Source organism: Diabrotica virgifera, chromosome 8 (assembly GCF_917563875.1).
Source record: "Diabrotica virgifera virgifera chromosome 8, PGI_DIABVI_V3a".
In the NCBI taxonomy this organism is placed as follows: domain Eukaryota; kingdom Metazoa; phylum Arthropoda; class Insecta; order Coleoptera; family Chrysomelidae; genus Diabrotica; species Diabrotica virgifera.
The window spans coordinates 40809843-40829978 of NC_065450.1; the positions used below are offsets into that span (position 1 = coordinate 40809843).

Sequence of the window (20136 nt, forward strand, 5' to 3'; positions counted from 1 at the left end):
ACCTAACTTTTCTTTTTAAGTTGACGTTCACTGCAAAGGTGAGGTAAACTGGAAAGTATATATCTGAATTAATAATAGACATGCACTGTATTGTATAGCTAATATATCTGTCTTTATAATCAAATATCCTTAACTCGCGTTGTCATGGTGATGACATTTGAGCAATAAATTACAATAAAAGTTTTGACAGTTTTGTGGTTTGAAAGAAGTAAGAATTTTTAAATGTCAAAGTTCTAAAAATTGTAGAATAGAAATGAATTCCAGTGATGAAGAGTTACAGTTTTTTATTTGTTTATCGTAGAGTAGATAATATATTGTGTGAAACTGTGCGTGAAGTACCTGTTGCAAACTTACGCGATGTATAGCACTCGCTCCACTGTCGCTCATGCTCTAAATATCGCGTGCGTTAACAAAAAGCATACTTCACGAACTGTTTCATAATAGTATATTATGCAACGAGCACTTAATGATGGTCATTATGAAGCGAGTATGAGGGTTACGAAACGAGCCGTATGTGTCGAGTTTCGTATAGGGTACGAGCTTCATAATGATAATTAAATGCAAGTTGTATACACTATATTTTCTATGATCATTCACAACAAAAATATATTCAAATTTATTAATTTTGTAAAACAAATAAATTCAGTAGTTTGTCAGTTTGACGGTTTGTTTACATATTGAAAAGTGTCAAAGCGTATGTATTTGACTCGCCATTGGTCACTGCGCGTGTGCCACCTTCATCTCGAATGCCATATCGCGATTCTATTGGTTAAAAATCTGTATCTTAATAAAAATCTGTATCATAATCACGGTTATTAGACTTTATTACGGTTGTCTTGTCCGACGGTGGTGGGGAGACTTATATTTTTGACTTTACGTCACAAGAGTTTACATTACCATATTTTAAATGATTATCGATCATTTAATGTGTGTTATTGTGTATATATGTGTATTATTTGTGTTATTATGAAATAATTAGACAAATAGTACACATTTTATCTTATACCGGGTGGTGAATCGTAAAAAGGGCCATAGGAAACTCAATGTAAAATTCTGAATTGTTGAATTCCTGCTTCCCTAATTATTTTACATCAAAAGTCATGAGAGAATACTTGTAGAGAATTAAAATCTGTATTAAAATCAAAAGTTAAAATTGTTCTACGATTTAAATGCATTCCAAAATTTTGAAAAATATGATACATTTGCCACAATAGGTATGCGTGTAAAAGTAAGGCCACACGTTACTATTTAACTGACAGTGCTCACACCATTGACTGAATAAAAAAAGCTTTATTATTAATCCTTTCTCCGCAACTGAGGGTATCTTATCAACTGTATTGTTTTTAAACAATAGATGATAAAATAAAAATATTGACAGTTCAAAAATGTAAACATTGCATTGTGTGTGGCCTAAGTTTGGGCTGAAAACTAAAATGTATTACATTTTTACAAAATTTTGGAATATGTTTAATTACGTAGACCAATTTTAACAGTTATTTCCAATACAGATTTCAATCCTCTACAAATAGTTTCTAATGTCTTTTGATGTACAATAATTATTAGGGAAGCTGGAATTCAACAGTTCAGAATTTTACATTGAGTTAATGCAAAATTTTGACGCATGTCAAAATTCTCAATGTGTTTAATTGTATTCATTTTTTTCGAATCCTGAGAAAACTAATAAATATTTTTGAAAAATTTAAACTCAGAATGAAAGACTACATTATTACCGAGGGCTGAAACTCCCTGAAAACTTCTATAATGTTTATTTTAATAAGTTACAGGGCTGAAAATAAAAGAGAAGTGTGATATTTAATTTCAAATATTTCATTCAATAGAATCTGATTGTTTATTCTAAGGGGCTTTCCGCTCTCGGTAATAATGTAATCTTGCATCCTGCGTTTAATTTTTTCTAAAATACTTGGTTTTCTCAGGATTCGAAAAAAATCATATTACGATTCAAATGACAGTAAACTCTCGTGACGTAATCTCACCCTTAATGTTCATTGGTTAGTCGATTTAGGCAACCGTAGTAATGTCTAAGAACCGTGGGTAGTGACATCATAAATGATACATTATAGTATGAGAATATTTTAAACATCAATGGTTAAGGGCTTTTCATCGATTGTCATTTGTTTCGAGCTTCTGTCATAATTTCTATAATCTGTGTATAATATTAATATACAGGGATTATTCAACATATGACAGAAGCTCGAAACAAATGACTGTGAATGAAAAGCTCTATAGAGAAATAACTATTATCAAAAACTATTCACTGTAATATACCCAACTCCCACAGAAATCTTGAAGTACGTTGCCACTATCGCCACTATCGGCTTGCGGTGAAACTACGTTGTGACAACATAAAATTTGACCCAAACATTCAAATTTAATTTTATGTATAAATTTTTGAATATCAAGCTAATTTTGCTAAATTAAATTAAAATAAAAATAGTTAAACACTTATACAAAAACAATAATAAAGCAATTTTATAAAAATGTAAGGTTAAATTGCTCTGGTTATCACCGTAGACCGCCTAGATGGCACTATTTTTTTGCTTCCTCAAATGTAATGGGAAAAGTCAAGAGTTGTATGTATTACAGTTCATAGTATTTGCTATTATAAAACACTTGATACCATACTGTCATCATGTGAACAAGTCGAATCAGAGCTCAGATGGTACCTAGAGCGTATTACATGGAATATTTTTAACGTCCATGCTTAAGTTCGCATTTTTCATCGATGTTTCCTTGACAGATTACTTGTAAAGGGTTTTTAGCTACATATTTTTGTAATATTATATTTTTGTGGTTAGCATGTTAGATCACGTAAGCCCTGATGATGATTGGTCAACCAATCGAAAACTAGTTCTGTAATGTATCACTTTTTAGGGATTTTAAATATATACCTTTTATAAAGGATTTTATTGGTTTTTTGTATTATGTATATGGTATACAGCCAACTACAGTCAAACTTTTTCCTTGTGGATTTTTCGAACAGTGTTGACTTAGTGAAAAAACAACTCTATAGAACAAAAGTTGCTTAAAATTATCTGGTCAATTTATACATTTCCAAACTTATTTTAAACGTGTGATTTTCACTCCCAAAAGGGTATGAGTTTCACGCCCCAAGTAAAAACAACCCAAGTCCAACTTTGAAGTGGAGAGTTAGCTACTTACTTACCCTCTTCATTCCAACTGGAATTTACTTCGACAAAAATTTTTCCCGGAAAATATGGGTTTTTCCAACAAAATCTTTAATTTTCAACTAAAATTATAGATAAATAATTGTTTACCAGTAATTAAATAACTTGGTAATATAAAAGCACTCTTCTTGTAGATAATAATTACAGAAGCCCATGGAAATTGACTAAACAGTTTAGCAACAATTGAATGTTAATTAAAATTTACGGTCGCTGTAATAACCACAATAATTAAGATACATAAGAATAACAATAATTTTTGAATAAAAAGACACCGTACCTATCTAATGTACTTTTCACAATTAGAATTGGACTATTTAAGCGGCCTCAGGAATAATTTAAAATTATAAACATTTTTTTAGCTTATAAACAATTAGAATATCTCGGGAAATATTTAATCAAATTAAATTACAAAGACGGTATTGAAAAAAAAAGCGGTAGGGCGCTTCTTTAAAAGAAAAAACGTTTAATTGTGATAAGTGGTTCCTGAGATACAACCGGTCAAAGTCGGCCGGCATTTACGGCAAAGATATAAACAATAGGATCATAATTTTTAAATCATCACCTTTTTAGTTTTGTCCTCTTTCTCCACACCAATTTTCATATTTTTAAAATACTCATAACATATACCTATTATTATAATAAAAACTATCGATATTAAATTTCAATCAAAAATTAGGTTGCAGAAAATGTAATCTTAAAGTTCAAAATTGCATTTTCTCGGCTTCCCATGGAGCAATCTTCTTCATTCTTTTTTTTTTTGTTCCCAAATAACTCAAGTAGAGTAATTTATTATAACAAAAGAAAACCAAGTTTGACATTTAATAATGCGTTAGTTATATGACTCTACTCGAGTTACTTGGGAACAAAAAAAGAATGAAATAATGCTCCATGGAAAGCCGAGAAAATGCATTTTTAAAACGTATACCGATTTTGAACTTTGAGATTACATTCCCTCCAACCTAATTTTTGATTGGAATTTTGTTATTTTTGTCAATTTTCACTAGTAATATCGATAGTTTTTATTATAATAATATATGTTATGAGTATTTTAAAGATATAAAAATTAATACGGAGAAAGAGGACAAAAATAAAAGGGTGATGGTTCGAAAATTATGATCCTATTGTTTATATCTTTGCCGTAAATGCCGGTCAACTTTGACCGGTTATATCTCAGGAACCACTCATCAAAATTGAACGTTTTTTCTTTTAAAAGAAGCGTCCTGCCGTTTTCCTTTCAATGCCGTCTTCATAATTTAATTTAATTTAATATTTCCCGAGATTTTCTATTTGTTTATAAGCCAAATTGTTTATAATTTTAAAATATTCCTAAGGCCGCTTAAATAGTTCAATTTCAATTCTGTAAAGTATGTTACATAGGTACAGTGTCTTTTTATACAAAAATGATAGCTATTCTTATGTATCATAATTATTGTGGGTATTATAGCGACCGTAATTTTTAAATTACCAATTCAATTGTTGCTAAACTATTCATTCAATTCCCATCGGCTTCTGGAATTGTAATCTGTATGAAAAGAGCTTTTATATTGCCAAGTTATTTATTATTGATAAACAATTACTTATCTAAAATTTTAGTTGAAAATTAAAGATTTGGTTGGAAAACTCCGCATTTTCCGGTGAAAATTTTCGTCGAAGTAAATCGAGAAAAACACGTCTCTATGGAGAATTTAATTACGGTGAATTTTTATTTGGGCATTTTTGGTGTATAAAGTTAAAATTTGTTTGAATTATAGAGCAAAAATCGAATAAACACGATTTTCGGGCGCCATTTTGTTTATAAAAAAAGTAGCACACTATCTGTGGACTTTGCATACCTATATTATTATTACATAGAATCGTAAGATATGATTCCAGCAATAAAGTTGCTGGTAAATAACTTTTCCCAAAAATGGCCTATTATCCGATAATCTGCCCAGACTAGAGTAAATAGAAAACTTAAATCCAAATTTTCAAGCAAATCCGTCGTGAAGCTGAAAATTACACTACAAACCGGTCATTTATTGGAGCATATTTTTACTGAATTTATGTTTGTTTTATTGATCTAAGAAGAAGTTTGTAATTAACTTGTAGGTACTACCTCTTTTTATGTAATGGCTTCAATGAGACCAGAATATAATGCCAAAATAGCACACCATATCAGTTTAGCACCCGTAGCCTACATGAATCATTTATTTAGTCCTTTAATGAGAGCTATGGCACTAGGTACTCTTCCTATAGGCTTGACTTTGGAGTCTTTGGGTAAGAACGAATTCTTACCTGGTTCGGGATTCCTCAATATGCTCACAGATAGCGTCTGTTCTGAAGGTGTAGGACAAGTAAGTAAATTTTCTGATTTAGTAAAATCACTAACAAAAAAATAAATTGTATAGTATCAGGTACAATATAATATGCTTATGAATCTTTGATTCTTCTCCTTCGCCGATCATTATAAATACTATAACTTTCGAATCAACTTCTCTAAAAAATTTGTATAATAACACGACCACGAGAATTAAACAAGGAAACAAACTCACCGAAGGATTTCTGACAAATAAAGGGCCCAAACAAGGATGCTTTCTCTCTTCAACACTTTTTAAAATATATTTGGAACAAGCTCTTAAAAATTGGAAACGGAAATGCAAGAACATGGGACTCCCACTAAATGACCATACTCTATATACTATTTGTTTCTTCTTCTTCAAATGCAAATCCACTAATGGATGTTGGCGATCACATTTTCCATTGACTCTCTGTTTCTTGCAATGTGTATCAGTGATTGTATGTCGGTAATCCATGTCCATTGCCTTATGTTTCGGAACCAGGACATTTTCTTGCGTCCTATTCCTCTCTTGCCTTCAATTTTACCCTGGATTATAAGTTGAAGGAACTGGTATTTTTCGTTTCGCATGATGTGACCCAAATACGCCGTTTTTCTTTTCTTGATGTTTTCGAAAAGCTGACGTTCTTGGTTGATTCTTTTAAGGACATCCACATTTGTGACTTTCGCCGTCCATGGTATCTTTAGGATACGGCGATAAAGCCACATTTCGAAGGCTTCTAATCTGTTTATATCTCTCGTTTTGAGTGTCCAGCCCTCTATGCCATATAGCAGCACCGACCACACGTAGCATTTAGTAAACCTTAGTCTCAGTGTAAGGTCGAACTCTGAGCAGCTCAGTACCTTCCTGAATTTTACGAAAGCTTGTCGAGCTTGCTCAATGCGACATTTTACTTCCCTGTCCGATGCACAGTCTTCAAAAAGCCACGTTCCTAGGTATTTGAATTTGCTCACTCTCTCAATGGACTTAGTATTCAGTGTTATGGTGGAGTTTTCAAATGCATCCAAGTTTCTGGAGATGATCATGAATTTGGTCTTTTTGGTATTAATCTCTAATCCCATTCGCTTACTGTATTCTCCGATTGTAGTGACAAGTTGTTTAAGATCTGCTATGTTGTCGCAAATTAAGACAGCATCATCAGCATATCGTATGTTGTTGATTAATACTCCATTCACTTTGATTCCCATCTCTGCATCTTCCAAAGGCTCTTGAAATATGGCTTCCGAATAAATGTTAGATAAAAGAGGGGAAAGCACACATCCCTGCCGAACACCCCTTCTTATATGTATGGATTTGGATATAGAGTTGTCTATTTTTAATTGTGCTGCATGATACCAGTACAAGTTTTCAATGCATCTTATGTCTTTTTGGTCTATATCAAGCTTCTTGAGGATCTGCATTAACTTGTGATGTTGGACACGATCAAACGCTTTCTCGTAGTCTAGAAAGCACAGGAATCCGTCCTTCCTCTGATCGTAACAATTTTGGACCAACACCTGTGTTGCTACTATTGCTTCTCTTGTTCCCAAACCTTGCCTAAACCCAAACTGAGAATCACTGATGTCCCATTCACATTTTTTGTATAATCTTTGATGTAGTATTTTTAAGAATATTTTTAAAGTGTGACTCATCAGGCTAATGAGTCTGTGATCCTCACATCTTTTTGCATTGACTTTTTTGGGTAGGGGAATAAATGTAGAGAGCAACCACTGCTGAGGATAGCAACCAGTTTCATAAATAAAATTAAATATTTTATGTAGTGCTGAAATTCCCCTTTCATCTAGTACTTTGAGTATTTCTGAAGGGATTTCATCAGGTCCAGGTGCCTTATTGTTTTTTGAATATAATATTGCCTTTTCTATTTCCTCTTTAGTAATTGAAGGGCCAGTCAGCTGGTCGTCTGTATAAACTTCATTCATGGGTCTTTGGTCATGAAAGAGCTCCTGAATATAGTTTTCCCATATATGAATTTTCTCTTTTTCACCTAGCACTACCTGGTTATCCTGATTAACTATAATAGTTGGTCTTCGTTTTCTGTATATTCCAGCAGTCTCCTTAAGCTTTTTATGTAAATTCCGATCGTCGTGCTGTCGTTGTAAATGTTCTAGATCGATACATTGTTGCTTAAGCCATTCATTTTTTGCTATTCTTATCTTTGCTTTTATTTGCCTGTTAATGTTTTTATACATATTGCTGCCATCTGGGCCATTCTTGTATCGTCGTCGTTCATCCATTAGTAATAGTATTTCTTCTGTCATCCATTTTTGCTTTTTGTTCTTTGGTTTGTACCCCAAGTTGCTTTTCATGATGTCTGTTACAGCACTTGTAATCGTATTCCAATTTGGTGTTAGATCTTCGGTAATGTTTGTCGTCAATATTTGAATTTGTGTGTTTATTTCATTACTTATTTCTGCTTGTATCATTGGATCTTTCAGTTTATCCAATGCGATCTGTTGTTGAGTTTCAGGCTTGTTTTTGCATGAAAGAGCGATCTTTATGACGGCCACTAATAGTACATGGTCAGAAGGCACATCTGCTCCAGGATATGTGCAAGCTCTTTTGACAGTTGTGCTGAATCTACCGTTGATGAGAATGAAGTCTATCTGATTTCTTATTATGTTCTGAGCTCTATCGGCTGGAGATTTCCAAGTATAAAGGCGACGGGGGTGGAGTTGAAACCATGTGTTGGTAACTCTCATGTTTTCTTCCTGACAAAATTGTACAAGTCGGTCACCCCTTTCGTTCCTTGTTCCAAGACCATAAGGTCCAACTACGTCTTTGTTTCGCAGACGACCAAATACTAATAGCACAAGACAAGAAAGCTAATAGGGGAATACAGGAAATGGGGAATTGAAATCAACATAGGAAAAACCAAATACAGGGTGCGCCAAACCTCTGGTCTTCTTTGATTACGGCTAAACTATGAGATATACAAAAAAATGTTTATAACAAAACTAATGTGTATCAAAGACGTCTATAATTTAAAATTATTTTCAATTATACAGGGTGAGTCAGAACGACGGTATGAACCAAAGTTTTATTTTTTTAAATGGAACACCCTGTATATTAAATCATTTTTGAATATATTATTTAAAAATATGAAAAATTTGTATAAGGTCTTATAGGTCTAAAGTTATTAATTTTCGAAATATTTACATTTTTATTGAGAAAAATGGTAATATTTATAGGGTTGTGGATTATGTTTCCAAGGAAATAAAAATTTGGGTGATAGGTCAAAGTTTTTAAAATATAGTGTTATTTTTAAATAATTTAATATTTTTTACTTTTAGCCATAAAATATACAGTGTGATCACTATTTGCAAATACAAAATTTTCTCATTTTTTTAAATGGGACACCCTGTATATTACTTTTGCGTTTTGTACTAAATATTACAGCCTTTCTTTTGGTATAAGGTTGTATGTACCTAGCATGTTTCGTTTTGTAGATATTTAAAAAAAAACTATAGATTTTACGTGTTTGCGGATTTTTTATTTAAAAATTTTTTTGCAAAAAAAATAATTATAATCTGGTTTTAGAAACATACACTAAAATATAAAATATGAAGATAAAAACGTAATTAAAGATTAAAATAAATCGTATGCTAGTACAATTCAATTGAATTTAATAACTTTAAATTATTTTACAAAAAATATTTTACCATATTAATGAATACATAAATTAGTTACTAAATTAAATAAACAACCAAATTTTAAATCAACCCTAGTAATTTTTTTACTACATCAACTTTCCTGTACCAAATTAATTGTTAGTTAAATTGTATTTAGTTAAACTTTTAATTTACCTTTTAAATTTACTTACATACATCTTGAGAATATAAAAATTATTATAAAGTATGCTTTGAAACAAATGAATGTTAAATATATCATCCAAATTATTTATTAATATAAATAGTATTTACTGGTGTCACAAAAACTGGGAATACTTTTGTAGTTGAAATTTTTGTAACAATTTTTTTTATTTTAAATTTTAATTTTTTAACAGAAACATTTTTGGATATGACATTTGTTTTGGGCGAAACCATTAGAAATTATTACCAGATTTTGTGACACGAGTAGGTACATAGATACTATTTACTTCTTAATATACTTCCATAACGTTCATTTGTTTCAAAGCATACTTTATACGTTCTCAAGTTGTAGGTAAATTAAAAAGTTATTAACTGATCTTACTCGTAAATACAATATAACTAACAATTAATTTGGTATAGGAAAGTTGCTGCGGTAGAAGAATTACTACGATTGATTTAAAATTTGGTTGTTTATTTAATTTAGTAACTAATTTATGTATTCATTAATATGGTAAAATATTTTTTGTAAAATAATTTAAAGTTATTAAATTCAATTGAATTGTACTAGCATACGATTTATTTTAATCTTTAATTACGTTTTTATTTTTATATTTTATATTTTAGTGTATGTTTCTAAAACCAGATTATAATTATTTTTTTTTTGGAAAAAAATTTTTAAATAAAAAATCCGCAAAAACGTAAAATCTATAGATTTTTAAAATATCTACAAAACGAAACATGTTAGGTACATACAACCTTATACCAAAAGAAAGGTTGTAATATTTACTACCAAACGCAAAACTAATATACAGGGTCTCCTATTAAAAAAAAATGAGAAAATTTTGTATTTGCAAATAGTGATCACACTGTATATTTTATTGCTAAAAGTAAAAAATATTAAATTATTTAAAAATAACACTATATTTTAAAAACTTTGACCTATCACCTAAATTTTTATTTCCTTGGAAACATAATCCACAACCCTATAAATATTACCATTTTTCTCGATAAAAATGTAAATATTTCGAAAATTATAACTTTAGGCCTATAAGACCTTATACAAATTTTTCATATTTTTAAATAATATATTCAAAAATGATTTAATATACAGGGTGTTCCATTTAAAAAAATATAACTTTGGTTCATACCGTCATTCTGACTCACCCTGTATAATTGAAAATAATTTTAAATTATAGACCTCTTTGATACACATTAGTTTTGTTATAAACATTTTTTTTGTATATCTCATAGTTTAGCCGTAAGCAAAGAAGACCAGAGGTTTGGCGCACCCTGTATATGAATATCGGTGGAACGCAGCAGGATTTGATACTAAAAGGAGGAGAAACAATCAGTAAATGTAACGAATATAAATACATGGTTATGAAAATCACGAATGATGGAACAGTGGACGGAGCCATTAAATAACGAAATACTCAGGGCAGGAAAACAATTACGCTCTTAAACTCAGTACTCTGGGACAAACAGGTAAACAGCCAAAACACGAAAAAATCTATAACACCGTAGCGAAAAGGATTATAACATACAGCTGCGAAGTATGGCCTATGAAGGAAAAATCAAAACGAATGTTAGAGGTCACCGAAATGGATATCTGGGGAAGAGCTGCAGGAAGGTCAAGAAGAGAACATGTCACCCATGAACGGATACGAAAAATAATGAAGGTCACACATACAAGAAATGACGAAATCAACGAAATACAACTACGATGGTTTGGTCACGTACAAAGAATGCACGAAGACAGAATCCCAAAACAAGTACAAAACTGGAGACCGCAAAGTAGAAGAAGAAGAGGTAGACCGAGGAAAAGTTGGCAGGTAGGAATAAAAAAAGCCATGGATGAAAGAGGTCTGCAAGTAGATAAATGTGCGGACATGGAGGAATAACGAACGGGTATCAGAAGACGGAGAACGTTGTAAACTGATAATATACAGGGTATCCCAAAAGTAGTGGAATGGTCGAATATTTCGCAAACTAAACATCGGATCGAAAAACTGAAAAATACCTGTTCAATCATTTTCAAAAATCTATCCAATGACACCAAACACCAACCCCCACTATACCCCCTGGAGGTGGGGTGGAGGGTAACTAAATCTCAAACGGACACCCCTAGCTTTTTTTTAGATTTGGATTCGTTACGTAAAAGTAAGCAACTTTTATTCAAGACATTTTTTCGAACTGTGGATAGATGGCGATATAATTGAAAAAAACGATTTATCCTGATACCATAGGTAAATTATAGAAACGGTCTAATATCTCGAAAAATACACTTCCAAATGAGAAACCACAAAAAAGGTTTTTAATCCTTTTCGAAAACCTATCGAATAACACTAAACATGACCCTCCAACCCACCCCCTGGAGGTGGGGTGGGGGGTAACTTTAAAATCTTAAATAGCAACTCCCACTTTTTATTACAGATTCGGATTCGTCATGAAAAATTAAGCAACATTTATTCGAAACATTTTTTAGATTTGTTGATAGATGGCGCTTTAATTGGAAAAATACGATTTATTAGCGCCATCTATCAGTAATTTTAAAAAATGTTCCGAATAAATGTTGCTTAGTTTTTCATGACGCATTCAAATCTGCAATAAAAAGTAGGGGTTGCTATTTGAGATTTTAAAGTTACCCCCCACCCCACCTCCAGGGGGTGTAGTGGGGGTTGGTGTTTGGTGTCATTGGATAGATTTTTGAAAATGATTGAACACGTATTTTTCAGTTTTTTGATCCGAGGTTTTGTTCGCGAAATATTCGACCGTTCCACTACTTTTAGGACACCCTATATATGTGATATCCATATAAAAGTGGATCGAGTCAGTGGCGTACTGAGCATGGTTCCGCGGGTTCCGAGGAACGCCCTTCTTGCTTCGAAGAAGAAAAGAAAAATCGGTCACTGATCTTAGCCCGAAAATTCAAAATAAAGTGATAGATTTGCTTGGAAACACAATTAAAAGTGAACTACTTCATAATGTTAGTGCATCTCAATTATTTTCGATAATATTATAGATGCAACTCAAAACATTTCAAAAACAGACCAACTTAGTTAGTTTTTCGATATGTAGAAATTGTGTATGCCGAAGAAAATGTCTTGGATGTTGTAATTAACGAATATTTTTAGGGCTTGTTCGGATAACTGGCCAAAGTGCGTGTGGCCAAACTTACGAATAAAATTTTGGCTAAATTATAAACTAAATTAAATATAATGAATGTGTTGCATGTGTGAGTCCATACTAGTGTAGTAAAGAAAAGAGAGACGTTCTCAAAAACAATTTATTTTACTACTGACGACCGGTTTCGCTGTTTACAATTTATACAGCATCATCAGGTCCGGTTAAAGTAAAATCAAATACTACAAAACAAAAAACCAAAGTTAGTTAGGTGGTCTGGTTTGAATAAATTTTTAACGATACAGCCAATATCAAAGTACATCTGTCAAAGCATGCACATGCACATGAATACCCACATGTACGCGCGCATGGTGTACAATCCTCATACTCACAGACATGCACGCATCCATGTGCAGCGGCAAACTATAGTATGTCAAGTATAAGATATATACTTACTTTCCGGTATAAGGGAAAAAAGTAGTAGTATTCAATATCATACTTTTCATGCACCTTGCTAGAGGGATCGTTGGTGAAGGGAAAGATTTCAATGTAATATATTAACTAAACATCGATGGGGTCTTGAAGGGTTTAGTAGGAAAATACGACATTAAACCGATAATCCAATTTGTTAGTTATATATAGTAATGTTATTTTAATTATATCTATGGTGATGTTATCTTATTTATAAATGTAGCTTTTATTATATGATAGTTAGATGTTGTGTTGGGTATGCGACTTTAAGAAAAAATTGTTCGTTTGTGTAATAAATATGATCTGTTTTTGAATATTTATTTTCTCTGTTTAAAAATTGTAGTTGATTATAAAATTGAACAGTAGTAATTTGTTAAAACTTTTTTATATTTAAAAAATATTAAAATTGTCAAAATTGGTCAAAATTTAAAATCATTCATAACTGACTTAGAGTTGAAGCTGTGTTAAGGTAATGCAGTAAGTAAATTAAATTAAATTAAACCAATTGTAATGTGAAGTTATAATTATCTATAGTATAATGAAAAACTATGGAATATCACTAAGAAGTTTAAAAAAAAAAGTTAAAATGTAGAAAAAATTTAATAATAGATGAATGATGAAAAAAGCTATGTAAAAACTTTTTACCTATTGTATAGAAATATTTGTTTAGTTTAATGAATAGTTGTGTAGATCAAAATTTACTTTAATTTAAAAATTTATGGTGAAACATTACCTTTATTGTTGCATTGATGGTTTCTTTATTGGTAAAAAAAAAGTTTCTTGTGTTTTTTTAACTTTGATAAACAACACATAACAAAACTTTTGAACAAACACATAGGATAGACAAACAGGAGTTTGGAATTTTGAAAAATATATTATAAATAAATTAAATATATGCATGGACAAACTGCGAGGTCAGAGATGTGATGGCGCAGCAAACATGAGTGGCGTTTATAATGGCGTCCAAGCAAAAATTTCGAAAAGATATTAAAATGCTCCCAGCGCTTCATATAGTGTTAACTTAGTTTTAAATGATTCAGTCAAAAATATTTATTTAAACTTGTTGTACTCTGATCATTGATATGTGTTCAATATTTTTCGATGTTTATTCCACATTTTTTTGTGTTTGCACCAGCTTCATGAATTTTATTTTGATAAAAGTCGTTTTTGGTTTTTTTAACAAACTATTAAGTTTATTTCTACAATTTTTATATGCAACATTAGGTGTTAGCGAAAATTGCTTTATTAATTTCTTTTTATATCTCGTCGTTTGATTAAAGGTATCAACCCCACCGTTATAATAGTAGTCTGATTTTTTGCATGAGAGTTTAATGAAAGAGTAACAAATCAATTGAAAGTTATGTTCGACAAAATACATGGGACGTTATTAAGTCTGACGTGAAGTTATTAACAAATTTTCAGCTTGCTATTAATAAACTTTTTTGGTACGTAGGATCCAGACCTATTACGACTGGAGATTTAGATGTAGAAAATTTTTAAGTTTAATTATTTATAAAAACTGCTAAAGTAAAATAATCAGTCATGTCAGTATGAAAAATGATAGGATTTATATTAATTTACTGTTTAAAATTAGCTTGAGTTTTTATAAATAAAAATCATAATATATGATGATTTATATTTAATGTTTATTAAAAACTTTTGATATACAATGTGTCTTTTAAATGGGCCCGCATCCCAACTGGAACCAGGGCCCGCTGATCTATCGATACGCCACTGGATCGAGTTCTTTTGCAGCACCATCTTTGCATGTAAAACGAGCATTTTATCTGGCGGTATACATACAAACGGTGGCGGTGTGCAAAAGAACTAGATCTACTTTTATATAGATATAAGAGTAGTTTCATACTTCTTATTCGTGTAAGAGATAGCCGTATGAATTCATCTAAAAAAGAGTTTATTTACAATATGTACAATAAAGATTATAAACATTAATACAACAATACTAAAATAACTTAAAAGTACAAACCTAAAAAAGAGAATCAAGAACATGCTATTTCTTACTCTGAGTTTTTGACAACTGTCAAATAATTATTTACAAATGTCATTCAAACTAAAATTACACAGTCATGCCACCTAAAACTATAAATAACTTAAAATAACTAAATGTGGTTTTATTGAAAATAAACATAGTTTTATTTTTACATAGATATCATTTAGATAATGAGACTTTGAAGCCCCAAAAAGTTTTAATTTGACTGCATCCAATAACAGACTTAGAACCACCATGTAACTCTAAAAATTGCTCCAAAAACTTATTTAGATATAAAAAAGCTGAGATTCAACGGTTCAACGAAATCTGAGGTGAAAACCTTCAGTGACTGCACTTTATACAACTTTTGTCCCTGTTGCACTTTGCTAGTTTCAATAATATTTTTTAAATATAAAATTTAACAAATTTAAAAAATATGACAAGAATTAATTTTTTGTGTGTTTTTAGGTATTATGTAAAAATACTCTTTTTGCAATGACCGGATTCAGTCCAAAACAAATGAACGTTTCTGATTTACCACTGCTCATGGCTCATTATCCAGCTGGTGCGTCCACAAAACAAGTCGAACACTATGGCCAATTGATCAATTCCGGTCGATTCTGCCAGTACGACTTTACGATATTAAAAAACAAAGAACATTATGGCCAGATCATTCCTCCAGATTATGACTTATCTAAAATTACAGCCCCTATTACTTTGATGTATAGTTCCAATGATTGGTTGGCTGCCGTAGTAGATGTGGAAAAATTGGCGAAGCAATTACCAAACCTGAAGGAGAGTTATAGGATACCACTAGTGACTTGGAACCACATCGATTATATTTTAGGAAAAGACGCCCCAACGCTAGTTTACGAGAAAGTTGTAAGTGTTCTCTCACAAAATTAATAAAACAAGTTGCTAATAAATTCATAATAAAAAATAAAATGAATATTGGGTTTTTTTTAAACAACACAACGGTTAATAACTTAATATTTGAATTTTATCATCACCATCATTATCTTTGCCTTTATCCATTTGCTGGGTCGGCTTCCCTAATTGCACTTCTCCATAAGTTTCTGTTTTGGGCCATAGCAATATTAATCCCCTTTATCGACATAATATCCTGTCTAAATGTCTCCCCCCACGTTTTCTTTGGTCTTCCTCTCCTACTTCTTCCAGGAACCCGCAGTTCAGCAATTCTTCGTGTTGGGTGATTAACGTCTCGACGATAAACATGACCAAATTATCTTAACATGTGCTCTCTCATTGTTTTTATCAGTTGGTGCTACCCATAGACTTTGCTTAATATACTCATTAGGGTGGTTCTAAAAAAACTTTTTTCTTATTTGAGATCGCTATAGTGCTCAAAAGTTGCCATTGGTATAGACTTGAAAATAGCACTAATTATTATTTTTTTATTAATTTGTCTTCCGGTCGCGCAATACCATCGAAGTTAGCAAATATTGTGAAAAACCTTAATTTTTCATATTTTTTTAAACAGGCCAGATGGTTTTAATTGCGTTCGTATACCATGAATTAACTACTAAAAGAAATGAAATCAGGTAAAGCACCTGGCTTTGATGGTATCCATCCAGAGTTCTTGATACACAGTGGTGCATACACGAAACAGTGGCTTGCAATGTTCTTTAATGATATACTTCAGTCAGGTAACATTCCTTTCTCACTTAAGCGAACAAAGATAATTGCAATTCCGAAACCGGGCAAATCAAACGATAAGCCAGAAAACTACCGCCCCATAGCTCTACTCAGCATGGTATATAAACTATTAGAAAAGCTTCTCCTCAACAGAATTAGTCACAGGATACTAGAAAATGTCCCCATTGAACAAGCTGGCTTCCGCCCTCATCGAAGCTGTACGGACCAAGTGCTGTCATTCACAACTTTTATAGAAGCTAGTTTTCAAAGGAAACAAAAGACAGCAACAGTATTTATAGATCTAACAGCAGCATATGATACTGTTTGGAGACAGGGATTAATATATAAACTGGCCCGCATTATCCCCTGCAGAAAGATAATTAACCTCATTGACAACATGCTGACCAACAGAGCCTTCCAGGTTATAATGGGAAAGGAGACGAGTAGACAGATGAAACTTAACAATGGTCTTCCACAAGGTTCTGTCCTTGCCCCTTTACTTTTCAGCCTCTATATTGCTGACATGCCTGAAACCGAATCTCGGAAGTTTGGATATGCTGACGACTGGACCCTTGCAACAAGCCACCAATCTTTAGAAACTACAGAAATCACTCTCACGAATGACTTATCCATCCTCAGCGAATACCTTAAGAAATGGAGACTACAGCCAAGTACTCCAAAAACTGAAGTATCAGCTTTTCATCTAAACAACAAGTTGGCAAACAGAGAATTGCGAGTGTATTTTAATAACAAGCTGTTAAAACACAACAAATACCCGAAATACCTTGGGGTTACTCTAGACAGAACGCTCACATTCAGAGAACACCTGACGAAAACAGCAGCAAAATTGAAAACACGCAACAATATAATACAGAAACTCTGCGGCACTACATGGGGGTTCACAGCATCAACATTAAGATCCTCTGCTCTTGGCCTGATATATCCGGTGGCAGAATACTGTGCTCCATTGTGGCTAGATAGCAGGCATACCCACCTGGTCGACACCCAACTAAACCGTACTATGTGTATGATAACAGGCACAATTAAGCCCACCCCTACAATGTGGCTACCTACCCTTAGTAATATAGCACCACCCAACCTACGCCGCGAACATGCATTGGTTAAAGAATATAACAAAATAATGGACAGTCGCCAGCTTCTAGTCCACAACGACATCCCCGATATTCTTGGAAACCGTCTCCGATCCAGGTTATCCCCTCTACAATCTGCTCAAGCGCTGCAGCAATCCAACTTTGACTTAAATACCCGATGGAGAGAAGATTGGGAAAGTAGGACAGATCCGCATTACCATAGTCTACCGGACATCATAGGGAAACCTGGCGAATTTGAACGTCCCCGTAAGATTTGGGCAGCCCTTACTCGAATTCGAACAAACTGTGGAAGATGCGCCGACTCCCTCCACAGTTGGGGTAAACTCCCCTCGCCTTCTTGTGACTGCGGCGCTGCAAGACAGACGATCAGTCACATTGTTCAGGACTGCCCACGCAGAGCATACACAGGCGACCCTATAGACTTTGTAATGGCAACCGAAGGGTCAATCGAATATATAAAAAAAATGGACATCTGTTTGTGATGCATTGTATAATGCATAAATCTAAATATATTCTGTGATATACTTAAGCCATACGCCAAATAAATAAAACTACTAAAAGTATGTAAAATCAATATAATTGCACTTATTATACATTTGTTTCATATCTTCCGGTCGCGCAACATAATAAAAAATGAGTAAAATTAGTAGTTTTTGCAAAATTTTAAAGTTTGACTGTTTAGTACAAATTAATCATACGACGTTTAGAGATGCTATAGTTTAATTCAATTACAATAATATATTTAAAATCCAAGCATATAAGATACATTTTGATATTCAAGTAGAATTCGGTCGCGCAGCTTCGTCAAAAACAGCAGACTACTGAGAGGCGAGGCGAAAGTGACGAATGCCAGTGAAGCTCGCGCAGCCACAAATAGAGATACATGCGGGAAGACCTCTACAATGGAGTATTTGTCTTCTCCATTACAACAAACTGCTATTCCGCCACCTTTTCCAACACTTAGATGGAAATTCAACAGGCACTATAGGATATCCGGAGCGATTGGAAAGGCCCTACCTGATTGTGAAAGACTACCAGTTGTTGTTGATTTTAATCGTTGGCATCGCTGAGCGATGCAGTAATGTGGTTCTAATATAGCCGTCTCTGGAACTGTGTCCACACACTTTACTTGAAGCTTCGCTCACTAGCTTAACGCATCTTTCAACTGCCTGTGTATGGCATGGCAAAGTAAATATATATCTATACTCAGAACAAGCTTGAAGTCGTTGCTCACATACTGTTTTATCTCTTCATTAGTCAATGTTCTTAGCAGTAGAGGGGAGTCAGTGTACTGCTGTTTCGTAATACTCCTATTACGCTGCTATTTTTCTCCATCTATTGTGATCCCTTTATTGTCCCAGTTGAGCATCTTAAAGGCATATTTCAGAACAGTTATGAATAGTTTTAGCGAGAGTGTGTCGCCTTGTCTTACGCCGCGTTCTATGCTTTTTTGTTTGGTTTTATCATGTAATTTAACACTCATTGTTGCCTTTTTATAAATATTATAAATGAGTGTACTGTAACGATAGTCAATGCGGCATTCATTTAGAGCTTCTAAAATGCTATCCAGCACTATCGTGTCAAAGGCTTTATGAAAATCCACGGATGCTAGGACAAGGGGCTTATTATATTCTATTGACTTTTCAATTATGTAGTAACTTTACTTCCTGCAGATGGTCGTTTGTTCCAAAGTTTGATCGAAATCCAGCTTATTTTTTGGCTGGTAAAAATCTAGCTTCTTTTCTACTCTTGATGTCACTACTTTTGTAAAGAGTTTGTATAAGTGGTTTAGCAGGCTAATGGATCTGTAATGTTCTAAGTCTGTCTTATCTCCCTTCTTATGCAAAAGTATTGTTACTGCGTTTTTCCATGTTTCAGATATCGACTTTTGATGAAGTCATAAGTTGAAGAGATTTTTTATTTTACCTATAAGAATGCGGCCTCCGTTTTTAATGGCCTCTATTACGACTCCATCTTCACCTGGTGCTTTTTTAACGCTTCCCTCAGATTATTTTGTTTTAGCCTTTGGCTCCTATATAGTTCCAAATAAAAATTTTCTACGATATTTAGTAAATCTTCTCTGTTTGATGTTTTTGTATTTCTCTGTATTTCGCATTTTCCGTTATTCAATTTCCTTCGTAAAACTTTCAAACTTTTGTTTTTTTTTTCTATGGTTTTCTCCATGCCTTAATTACATAATGGTGGGAAAAAGATACCGTAATGCCGTGATATCTATTAAAACTTACCCTGGAACTGATATCGGTTCGGATCATAGTCCAGTAGTATCTGTGATAGAAGCTAGACCAAAGAAAATAAGAAAAACAATCATCCCAGCGTTAGATTTAAGCCAGCTTAAAAGTAAACACCTACGACAAACAATGCGAGAAGAAATAAACACCAGCAGAAAGCCAAATCCGCAGAACAGACAACAAA

General features: G+C 32.8%; 1 protein-coding gene across 1 annotated transcript in view; it reads left to right on the forward strand.

Moving 5' to 3' along the window:
- Nucleotides 1-15884, forward strand: part of LOC126889536 (lipase 3-like) — a 40055-nt gene extending 24171 nt beyond the window's left edge. The window contains exons 3-4 of the mRNA XM_050657889.1: nt 5295-5539; nt 15404-15884. Of these exons, the coding sequence (XP_050513846.1) occupies nt 5295-5539; nt 15404-15841 (683 nt within the window). The 3' untranslated portion in view covers nt 15842-15884. The remainder of the gene's footprint in view (nt 1-5294; nt 5540-15403) is intronic.
- The last annotated feature ends 4252 nt before the right edge of the window (nt 15885-20136 follow it).